This window comes from Gavialis gangeticus, unplaced genomic scaffold (assembly GCF_001723915.1).
Source record: "Gavialis gangeticus isolate Ggan-Ray unplaced genomic scaffold, GavGan_comp1, whole genome shotgun sequence".
NCBI lineage: Eukaryota > Metazoa > Chordata > Crocodylia > Gavialidae > Gavialis > Gavialis gangeticus.
In genome coordinates, this window is record NW_017728997.1 from 21,459,125 (window position 1) to 21,471,018 (window position 11,894).

At 47.1% G+C, this 11,894-nt stretch overlaps 1 protein-coding gene across 2 annotated transcripts in view; it reads left to right on the top strand.

Annotated features, from left to right (window-relative positions):
- The window catches only part of SLC41A3 (solute carrier family 41 member 3), a 32,582-nt gene extending 26,451 nt beyond the window's left edge, over positions 1 to 6,131 (top strand). Inside the window, exons 10-12 of one of the 2 annotated variants that reach the window (XM_019504925.1) lie at positions 2,197 to 2,331; positions 3,116 to 3,264; positions 5,092 to 6,131. In XM_019504925.1, the coding sequence (XP_019360470.1) occupies positions 2,197 to 2,331; positions 3,116 to 3,264; positions 5,092 to 5,277 (470 nt within the window). In that variant the 3' untranslated portion in view covers positions 5,278 to 6,131. The remainder of the gene's footprint in view (positions 1 to 2,196; positions 2,332 to 3,115; positions 3,265 to 5,091) is intronic. The other variant, XM_019504926.1, reaches the window with a different exon arrangement.
- The last annotated feature ends 5,763 nt before the right edge of the window (positions 6,132 to 11,894 follow it).

Below are 11,894 nucleotides of genomic sequence, written 5' to 3' on the forward strand. Positions count from 1 at the left end.
CACCCACATGATCAGGGGGCAGCAGGGCAGGCCCTACAAGGAGAGGTGGCGGGACCTGAACCTGTTCAGCCTCCACAAGAGAAGGCCGAGGGGGGATCTAGTGGCCTGTTACAAACTAGTCAGGGGGGACCAGCAGGCATTGGGGGAGTCCCTGTTCCCCCGAGCACCTCCAGGAGTGACTAGAAACAACGGTCACAAGCTGGCAGAGGGTAGATTCAGATTAGACATCAGGAGGCGCTACTTCTCTGTTAGGGCGCCTAGGATCTGGAACCAACTTCCAGGCGAAGTGGTGCAGGCTCCTACCCTGGGGGTCTTTAAGAGGAGGCTGGGTGAACACCTTGCTGGGGTCGTTTGACCCCAGTACTCTTTCCTGCCATGGCAGGGGGTCTGACTTGATGATCTGCTCAGGTCCCTTCTGACCCGACCAGCTGTGAAACTGTGAGAGAGAAAGAGAGAGAAAATGGAGTATGGGTTTGCCAGAGAGAAAGAGAGATCCTTCCTTGACTCCCAGAGGTCTGGGTTTGCCTTTCAGAAAGGAAGGGAGTCCAGTGGTCTCTTCTGGGTCCCTAGTTCTCCATATCGTGCCTTGCAGGACAGCTGTTAGTCTCAGAGCAGTAAGAGATCTGTGGTTTTGTGGCCTGAAGTAGGGTGCAGCAGATCAGGCCTGAGATGTATTGGCAAAGCTGAGGAAGGAAGGCTTCATAGCCCCTGCCCATTGCAGTGAAGGCTGTGGTTGCTTCCTTTCATGAGCATTACATCTCCTCTGAAGTATCTTAATTAAAGCTTGTCTTGCCTTTCCCATCTTAATGCCCAATGCCAAGCTTTCAGCACACCTTGTCAATCAGAATTACCTACACTGTCCCGAGGGAAATGATGGCAGTGCCATGGAGATACCCAAATTAGCTTTAAACTGGCAGGATCAGGTGCAGGTAGCAGTGCCGCTGTGGCAACCTGGAGCTTAGCATTGGCTGGTTCATCCCGAGTACTCCGAGCATAGGGACAGCATATGCTTTTGGGTTGGTCTCTTCCCATAGTGCTTCATGGAGGCTGGAGAAACCCATGTTCATAAAGAAAGCACAGGCTTTGCCAGCTCTTGAGAGAGGTCTGCTGACCATGTGTGACAAGAGCTTTCTTTACCACATGCCTCTTCTAGTGCAGTTCACAGAAGAGCCGTGCTGGGAAATCAAAGCAGAGCTCTTCATTAGAGCAGAATTGGACACGGGCACTCAAAACTCAGAGAGAGAAGACACAGTGAGACAAAATCCATCCTCAGACTGAAGTGGGGCCCATCTCGGTGCCCAGTTTTCATGGGCAAAGTTGCTTCAAGCTGAGGGCATGGTGTCAAGGAGTCCTATTTGAAAGCTTCCTCCTTCAGGCCCTGTTCTTATTGGCCCAACTCTTGGTTCCTCCATTTGTCTTTACTCTGGCTGATCTCGTTGTCAGTGAATGCTTGAGGCTGGGAACTGAATGTGCGAGGGCTGCAGGATCTGGCTCGTGTTATCCAATGCCCCCCAATCTCTCCACCCTACACCCCTGCCCCTACATGCAGGGTTGTTCCCTATAATACAGTGATCAGCCTAATGGAAAACATGGCCATCATTTCATGTTTGCTAAAAATACTCAATTTGGAAGGAATTAATTGCCTTTTAATTACCCAACATAGTTAGGGCTGATTCATTCTCATCTGATTCTTTCGCACTTAATAAGTGTGTCAGGTGTCTCCAAATGAACAAGATAATTGCTCTCCATCCTTCTCGGGACTGAAACAATGATGTCTCTCTCCAGCTGAGGAGAGCCAAGGAGCAGCACAAAGAGCAGCAGCTGCCTTTCCCTGAGCTATTTACTTTAGGCGCTTCCTACAGAACTGCTTGTCAGGTGCATTTACATCATCTTTGGAGGTCTTATATCATTTATGGCTAGTGTCAGGAAGCAGGAGATCCAGAGGAGAGTGTTTTCCATTAAACAGAAAGAAGAAGTTGGCCTGAATCTTCTTCCAGTGATTTCTGTTTTTTTATGGGCCGTTTCCAGCACATGAAGAGTTCACCAGGACACGGGACAGGGTTTAGCTTTCCTTAGCTGCTGAGCAGATGCAGGTCCACCACCCTTCTTCTAAGTCCCTCAGTCAATGCATTGTACACATTTCTTGTTGCCACTTGGATAGAGGCTGAAAGGATTGTTGCATTTTTGTGTTCGTAGGGGTTGGTGGGAATCTGGTTGCCATCCAGGCCAGCCGCATCTCCACATTCCTGCACTTCTGGAGTTCGCCTGGAGTCCTGCCCCACAAGATGAGACAGAGCTGGCCCAACCCATTTACCACCTTCTTCACATCAGGTAGTGCTCAAGCCCCACATGCCCACCTCAGAGCCCATTGTCCCAGGGAGCACCTTTGTCAGCCTGATCAGCTAAGAACAGAGTGGGTTTTGGAGACTGAACTCTCATGCTTAGACCAAAACCCCAGGCCAGGGTTGAGTTACCTTGGCAAGGGCTACCTTGAAGAAAGCTTGCTTTCAATGAGCAGTTCAGTACATGATTGAGAGACTTTAGCCTTCAGAGAATCTCCAACCAGTAATAAATTTGCTGAAGAAAAAATCATCTAGTGCAACTGCTTCTGATCTTGCTCATGCCATTGAAAAGTCTAGGAGTAGCTTGCTTCAAGGCAGGGATGTTACACTGGCATAAGGAAAATTGGAACCGGGTTTGTTATTTTTAGATCAGAGGCTCCTATTGATTTCCAGTGACAAGCCGTAGACTGGCAATAGGGCAGATTTAGCGCAAAGAAAGTGGGTCATAGTGAGGCCTTGTAGGAGCTGAGGGAGGGGATATGCAAGAGGGAGTAGTTACTGAGTAGCTCAGCAAGAGGATCTGGACAGCACTGAGCTACCAGCACCAAGTACCTACATCTGAGTACCCACATACAACATGGCTGTATGGCAAAATCAGTGCCAGGAGAAGCAGACAGAGGCCATCCCACAAATACTGTCCTGTGACAAAAAAGGCATCACTTCATGTTTAGCATCTGCAAGTATGCATAGAGTCCCTGTATGATAAATAGCTGCATGCTTCCTTCCCCCTCAAGCTGGAGCGCTCAGGTCATTGTATTTTATGTGCTCTGCAGGGGTGAATTCCAAGTCTGCCCGTGTCTTGTTCCTGCTGGTTATCCCAGGGCACCTAGTGTTCCTCTACACCATTCACCTCTTGCAGGGAGGCCACATGTCCATAACCGTCACATTCGTGATGTTTTACCTAACGGCTGCCTTGCTGCAGGTAAGAATGCAAAACCTGCTGAGCTGAGGGTGAAGCCATGAAATGCTCCTAGACTCTGAAAATGTTAGTGCCCCCAGTATTTGCAGTGAAAGACCCAGGAACTGTCCACTTGTTCCAGTCACCTCCCTCCTCCAGCCTCATCCAGTCTGTCGCCTCCCAAGCTCCCAATAATTAGATGTGGCATAAGCATCCCTGTCCCAAGTTTTGGATGCTTTATGGAGAACAGCCTGGTTCTGTTCAACTACTTCAGGAGTCATTATTTAATGGGCAGATAGTTATCACTGGCCACGTCTACACATGCAGTGCGCTGCGCAGTACCATCGCCACACACCTTTTTCTTGACACTACTGTGCAGTAGCAGTGAGCTACTGTGCAGCTGCTCATTATTACTGCGCAGTATCATCACTGCACAGCTAGTGCCCGGCAGTGCTACTGTGCAGTAGCAACGGGCTACGCATAGCATGTCGTGTAGATGTGCCAACTAAGTGTGTTTCCCTTTTTATTAGCCATCACAACAAAAGGCAGGGGAGCAGGTTTTGTGTCTGAGCTGGTAAACTTGCATGAGAATTTTGCACAGTATAATTAATGTGTTCGAGGGGGAACCTGGGCGCCTCTTTTAGGCTGAACTGTGGGTCAGAGCTGTGTTCTGTGATGGGAAAACCCAGCCCTGAAAGACTTCTGAGACAGATCCCACCATCAGAAGAAAAGCTACATCTAGGCCTAAGACAGCCAATGCCATCTCTCTCCCTCTATTTTTTCACTGTATCTCTTGCCATACAAGCCTCATCTTTCCACTTGGAAAGAAATGTAGCTGTCACTTGAAGCTCTTGACTCGTTCCTCAGTTTAAATCAATCAGTCATGGTCTTGCAGGGTAAAAGACTGAACTCTGCCTGTGAGTCCTCTGCCGACATAAACAACTGGCCTTGCTCAACCTGTCCTATCTTTTCCCTCAACCCCCATCACCATAGCAGCAGTTGTAAAAAAACCTAATATATATTTATTGCTCCCTCAGAGAAAGTTACAGAGGAGTTACCAGAATAATAGCAACGTTGCTAACAATGAAAGATAAGCCCAGCTGAAGGAAAAATCATGAGGCATGAGCTTTCCTTATTTTTTTTTATTTTGCTGCATTATGGTCTGTGAAGAAGGCCAGAAACGGGTGAGAGGATTGGCAAATCCTTTGGTTTCATTTGCCTGAAAAAATATCTATATATTTTTATGCCTGGGGTTTTTTCCCCCCTTAATGCCCCGCCCATGTTGTGCTGACGTATCCCCCATCCCTCCAGAGCTGGAGTTAGGACTCTTTCTCTGTATTTGAGTGGACTGTGTCTCAGTACTTGGTAGTCAGTAATCTGTAGTAAAAGTAATTCCTCTGCCAGTTTATGGGATGTTGAGTTAAATAAGAGTTTAAAAACATAAAAGTAACAAAGATTTTTAAACTGAATGAGATAAAATACACTTATTTTGTCAGTGCACTGGGATTTACTTGCTTGGTATCCCTGATGTTATGAAAGCCTACTAATTTTCTAGTTGTCCATAAAGACTGGCAGGAAAGTAAAGGTGGACAGTGTCCAAAGACAGAAGAGCAAAATACATCTGGTTTTAAAATTAACCTCAGGGACTGCCTGATTTCTGTTCCCCTACCCTAAGGCTCAGTCAGCAGCAAACCAGATTGGACCTAAAAAATGAAGGGGCCTTTTCTCTTTACTGGTGGCAGAACCTCCTTTCCGCAGCATGATGACAATCCATTTCAGCAAGAGGCACTGCATTTCTGCCTTGCGCCAGGCCCTCACAAACAGCTGAATCTGTTCTTTTTCTCTCTGCAGGTGGGAATCTTGCTCTATATGGCTGACCTAATTGTACGACTCATGTGGAAGAAGGCACTGGATCCAGATAACTTCTCCATCCCATACCTCACTGCCCTGGGAGATCTCCTGGGCACTGGATTCCTGGCACTTTGCTTCCGCTTGGTTTGGCTCATCAACGGTGCAGATATGAGCCTGGGAAACTAACAGGATCTGTGTTGCAGCATTGTGCCATCGCTGCTCTGCAAAGCCAGTCAGTCAATATGGTGCTTTAATACGGTCCAACAGGGTATGTAGAAATACCAACCAAGTCACTAAGCTGGAATGGGTATTGCATCTCTTCCCACCCTCCTGTTTGCCACTTCAGTGCCTTGCAGCTGTGTAATTCAAGTCCAGAGAATCGGTACCCATGTGGGCTTCTGCAGTGTTAAAGTGACCAAACCATCTCAACACACTGCATTCTGTGTATGCCTGTTCCTGGCAAAGGAGGGGGTGCGAGACTCTCAGGTCCTATCATGGTTTAGCAATATATTCCTATAGCAGCCTGGTAACTCCAAGACTCATACAGAGCCTGATGAAGTCGGTGGGAGACTTTGGATCAGATCCTAGAAGAGGCTGTTTCAATCGGGCTCCGACTGTCAATTAAAAAATATTTGCTGCCCCTCTTCTCTCCCACCCCAGCGGGGGAAAAAATTCAGTAAAGCCCTTAACGTTTCTCTCTCCATAATTCAGACACTCAGGGTCTGACGTGGCCTGTTCCTCATTGCATTACAGCCCATAGAAGGGTTGTTAAGAGCAGGGGCCTAACTAAATCAACCTGTCACTGTCTGATGAGAGGGATTTTTTGTGGTGGTTGTTTTCCAATTTAAGAAATACCTGTTCAGTAGTTTTATGGTTTATAGAAGCACACAAAAAAATAAAATGCAAAAAGTGCAGTGGTTTGGGGATTGTTTATTGCCATGATTTTGGCCAGTTAGAACTGGAAGTTGGCAGGCCAGGCTATTTTGATTAATTTTTCTTTGGGTTTTGTGGCAGGGATGGGAGTAAACTAAACCAAGACATTGTAATGGGCAGAGCACTTAGTTAGGATCCCTAACTCCTAGACATGCACAGCATGCCATCTGGCAGCCTGGGCTGTATTTCAGCTAGGATATAGAGTCCACCCCCCTCATTCACAAGCACTGTGAGCATCGCATTCCTGAGCCATGGTGATGCCTCTATAAATCCTTGTCATTTGTAGGGGTTTTGTACTCCCTTTTCCCAATGCAGAACAGGTTGTGTCAAGGCTAAGACGTCTGCTTAGAACGTGAGAGTGTGGGGTTCAGTTTGTTGCACCAGCACAGATGCCCTATGTGACTTTGGCTGGGCCAGTCATTTAGGACCATATGTTATAGGTACCTATTTCCCATAGAAATCACGGGTTAGTGTGCATCCCCCCAAGAGGGTGTGGATGTCTATGCCTGTCTAGCTCCAAGTACAAATTTTAGGTCCTCAAAATCCCTGCTCAGCTACCATCTACTCCTGAACACATCTACAATTCTAGGCACATGTAAACCCCTCAGGGTGCATAAGGATCTACTTGAGAGCGAGCACCTAAGTCCTGGCAGTGCTGAACAGCTGGGCACCTGACACCATGCCTGGACCTGTGACCTTACCAGGCCCGGCATCAGTGCCCTTCATTGCTCTATGCACGCTAACTTTGCAACCAGACAGAGCTGCATCCACGCTACTGAGTGACAGTGTTGATTAGCCCTCCTGCAGCACAGTGTAGATACGGCTGCACGACTTTGTGGTGGGAAGCTAATGTCTGCAGACCAGTGTGGCATCCTTGAGGGTGCCACTCCCATGTAGGACAAGTTTATGAGCTAGATGTGGCCTGTGGCCAGTCGGGATCCACAAACCAGTCATTTTCCGGCAGGGTATAAGCCAATGGGTATTTACATATCACACCTGCGCAAAACCCAGCCAGAGAACAGGCTGGTCCCTCCTTACCCCCCTGCCTGCTTCCTGGGCAGTGGTATTTCACCATTTGCTGCACGCTGTTGTCTAATCATGGTCCTTTGTGCTATTTCTAAACATCTGCTGCCACTGCAGAGTCAGCGCAATTCATTTCCCAACTGTGACAGACCACTAGCGGACATGCGTGGTGACTGCAACAGCAACAGCAGGATGAAAGGTCCTTGCACTAAACCGAGGCATGATTACCATGAACGATTCCAGATGGGCAGGAAAGGGAGGGGAAGTCATTATAAAAGTCTGCTTATGTGCTTGAAATCTGCATATTTTTAAAGGGAACTTGACACTGGCTTGAGAGTCTCTGATGAGCTGTGGGCCCCATGGCTGGGGCAAGTATCTCTTGTTTCTCTAGCCACATTGCCTTTCTAAGAACATCTTCCTCTCTGGTATTTTCCCAGTTGTGTGAGGCATATATCTAAGCTAGGCACATCCTTGCCTAGGTATAATATACCCCACAGTGCTTCTGCCACTTTAAGTGTGGTGGCATGGCTATAGCAGCCAAGCTGTTTTGTAGACACTGCTCTTTTGTACAGAGGCATTTCTTTCTGCCACCAAACTGCACCTGCTCCTCACACACAGCAGAAGCTCTGCCAGGAGACGCCATCTTTTGCCAACAGAGCTGTGTCCATGGGGGTTTTTTTTGTTTTTTTTTTGGTGGGGGGGGGAGCGGGGTGCAGTTGCTGACATAGTGACGCTGGCATAGCTTTATACCGTAAAATACATCCACACAGTGTAGCAGGGCAAAGCAGACTCCTCAGATTACCCTCTAAGATGAAGGAAGAGAAATAACTAAGTGGATGTTTTTGCGGCCCAAGCTATATATCTTCCTAGTGGGGAAAACCTAATTTTACACCAATACACCTACCTTTAAGGCCATACCTGCTGTTAGCTCTCTGGCATAAGTGAATTTCTCCCCCTAGCATTCTCCTGCCTTAAGCCTCGCAGGAACTGGGGAAAAAATAAAAAGCCTCTCTTACTACTTGCATTTCAAAAACAATAATTGGCACTTCTATTTTATTTCAGTAAGCCATTTAGCCAACTGCCACCTTTTTCTGGTTGTAAATACTGACGGCATACTCTGGCTGGAACACGTAATCAAGCCCAGCTGTGTCCTATTTACATGATCCTCAGGCACATATTCTACCTGGTGTATGATGTCACTTCTAGCGAGGGGGTTTGGCAATTCCAGATGTGTCCCGTAGTCCAAGGCCAGTATGGCTAAGCTACAAGTGACACCAATGCAGATGATGTTCTGGCAGGTACAGGGCCAAGCACTGCTTACACTCCTGCTGTACTGGCCAAACAGCAAATGGTTCCTTTTCCATATTGTTGGGAACACATTTGGGACTTTGAATCCAGAAAGATGACATAACAAGAAGAAATGGTTTCGATAAAAGGAGATGTTAAAGTGCATATAACGGCAGGTTTATCTGTTGCTAAATCTGTTTATTCTTTATCGGACTGTATTTCACTAAGGCTTCCAAAACAATTTAGCACTAAGGCAGCAGCAAAGCAGGTTGTTAATGTCTGTAACCAGAATTGAACACGGACCTCAAAGACGGTGGGGGAGGTAGGTGGGAGGGAATACCTTTATGCTATCCACAGACCTGAACAATGCTGAACTTTCCAATCATTCCTGGGTGCATGTATATTTGGATCACCTCAACCACAGTGCATCATTCCCACTGCCTTAAAGAAAGGATGTCTGTGTAAATGTAAGGATCATGCAGCTTTCACTGACTGATTTAGTTTCCCAGTGCAGTGGCCTATGCTATTCTGCTTGGTAAGAGGAGAGTAGCTTGTGCATGGTCTAGGGAATGCAAGATCTGATCAGCTCAAAGGTGGAAGACCTGAATGGCAATTTTGCCGAGTCTGCACTGGCAAACTCCCAGTAGCTGATTACATTGAGCTGCAGTGCACTGACCAAAGTGGTAGATGAGGACCAAGGACCCAGTACTTTCTGCAGCATGGTGTTACTGTTATGCACCCACATCCAGCACCCCAAAGATATTTAGTTGTCATCATGTTGGTCTAAGGACATAGGCAGGCAAGGTTCTTTGGGTAGATGTGATGTCTTTTATTAGACCACCTGAGTAGTTGGAAAAAAGTTCTTGGCAAGCTTTTGGGCACAGTTACTGTTCTTCAGGCATAGGGAGTCTCTGCTGGTCTGAGACTCCAAGGAATGAAAGAAGTTAAAAGTGTGGCAGGATGTCAGTGAGAATGTAAATAGGTAGAAATTAGACAGACAAAGGGTGACGAAGAGAGGTAAAGCAGAAGGGGAAGAGTGAAGGGGAAGAGAGCAGGGGAAAAAAGAAAAAAGGCTGAAAGGAGACATTATCAAATGTCTCCTTTCAGTGATAGAAATCCTTGTTTTCTATCATTGTAATGTCTCCTTTCAGCCTTTTTTTTTTCTTCTCCCCTGCGCTCTTCCCCTTTCCCCTCCCCACTCTGCTTTACCTCTCTTCTTCAGCCTTTGTCTTTCTAATTTCTACCTATTTACATTTTCACTGACATCCTGCCACACTTTTAGCTTCTCTCATTCCTTGGAGTCTCAGACTCCCTATGCCTGAAGAAGGGTGACTGCGCCTGAAATATCAACAAGAACTTTTTTCCACCTAGTCCATTGGTCTAAGAAAAGACATCACATCCACCCAAAGAACCTTGCCTGTCAAAGGTATTTATGCACCTACTTCCCACTAAAATCAATGCTTTAGATGCTCTAGCTCTTGAAAAGCTTTGGGAAATCACAGCCGTAGTAAGAAAATATAGTGACTTTGAATTACCCAGTGATCTTGTCTTCATAGTAGACATTCCCCTTCTCTGTGACACCACTGCATTGACAGAACTCTGTGTAGGAAGATTTCACAGGCTTGCCTGCATTTCGCTTCCCTTTTATTTATCCTATGAGGCATCTCACCAGTGGCAGAGGGCCTGATTCCCCACTGCTTTCTCCCGGTGTATTGACATGTGCATCTATGCAAAGTGAAGGTTTGACCGTTGTGGGATTTGTCACTTGTTTTGCACAGGTGTAAGTGGTGACACAAAGAAAGAGGCAGAGAGGAGTTAGGCCTTTTGGCATTGATGAAATGCTTCAGAGCACAATCTAGCAAACAGTCCAGCTGCAGAAATCCCAATGCCTGCTGTAAAGAGTCTCTGCTTGCAGTGCTGGCACCCTAGGAACCTCCTGAATAAATAACAGCAGTAAAAGCACAGAGAGCCTGTATTTAGTCCAGTCTAATCTTCAAAGAAGAACAATCCATTTTCCTCCCCATTTTTCAGCTTTTCTTGCTACTGGCCATATGCAGTAGCCTTTTGGCTACTGATCTCATTGTATGCCACAGATAACTGAGACACTCTGTGTAGAGCCGGTGGCTCTGGATTTAGTTGTATCTAATTCTACTTGTTGGAAAAAACATGGCTTGCTAGAAGCGCAAGATGAGCCATTTCTGATTAAAACAGAAAGCACTAGGCTACAGCTCCTCCAGTGCCTTTATCTCCTCCATTCATCTCCTGTCCCAACATCAGCAGATTGTAAAAAACAAAAACCTCTGTCCCCCCACCCCCAAAAACCAAAGCAGATACCAACACCTAAATTGAGAGAGAACTTATTCAGCCGTGCAAGTGTAACTGTCTCAGGCTGGGGAATATGGTGGTGCACAGAGTGGTGGTGCACAACCTTTTAGAGTGGTGGGCCTGGACCTGGGACCTTCTTACCCTCCAGTAGGGTAAGAAGGGAGGGGTGGGGGCTGGCAGCCTATGTGAGGAGGAGGGGGATGGAGAGCTGACTTTCAGTAAACAGCCTAAGGGAGGTAGACAGTAACTCGGGCCTGTTAGAGGGGAGAGGAGAGGGAGAGAAGCAGGGAAGCCTGAGGAGGGACAGTGTAGGTAGGTAGGGCAGGGGATGTGCTAGGTCAAGCTACTTGTTGCTGAATCCCTTGGGCCCTGGGGCTGGATCCAGTCACTTCAGGGGCTAAACCTGCCCCGTGGCTATGTGAAGGTAGAGTGAGAAAGCAGAAGCAAGAGGGAAAACTAAGAGAGGGAAATGAAGAAAAAGAGAACGTGAAGAAGAAGAGTACAGCATCTCCTAGGTTGTTGCAAAGGTTACAGAGCAGCATAGTGTTACTCTTTGATTACACCTAATGTATAACCATAAATTTCACAGCTGCCTCAGATAGAGGTCTAACCACTATCCTGCTTTGCAGGAGGTGGATGACATTACCACCTCTTCCTGTTTTTGAACAATAGTGGTTGAAGCTGCTGTGTTTTGTACCGCACTCAGTGCTGCTGACATGAGTTCGGGGTGCCTTGAGAGCACCTTATGGACGGGGCCTCTCTACAGATTTGAGCAGAGTTTAGAGGCCTCCCCAACTCTGCTGTGGATGATGGCGGAGCTTTGGCAGGAATGAGATACCTAGGTGACTGAACTGGATTGCTTTCTAAGCATGCATGGAAGCACCTAGGGATCTTTTCAGGCCACACCGAGGCACTGAATTAACTTAAGCACCTCAGAGGTTTGGCTGCTGCTACAACAGGGCTTCTGGATCACCATTTGTGACCTAGGTGGCTAGTTTACCATTTTGGGCATGATCCCTTGGCTCAGCTCTTCAGGGGAATTTAGGCAGCCCGCAGACCTTTGAGGAGCTGGGCATTGATGATTTCAGTGGTTATGCCCACAAAACAGACCTGAGGTTGGCCCCTTCCCTCTGATAAGGTCTGCCCCCTTATATGGTATGTCTACATGTTGAGGTGAGACAGCGTGGGCCCTTCCTCATTGTCTGGTGTGTAAATCATCAGTGCAGGTAACACTT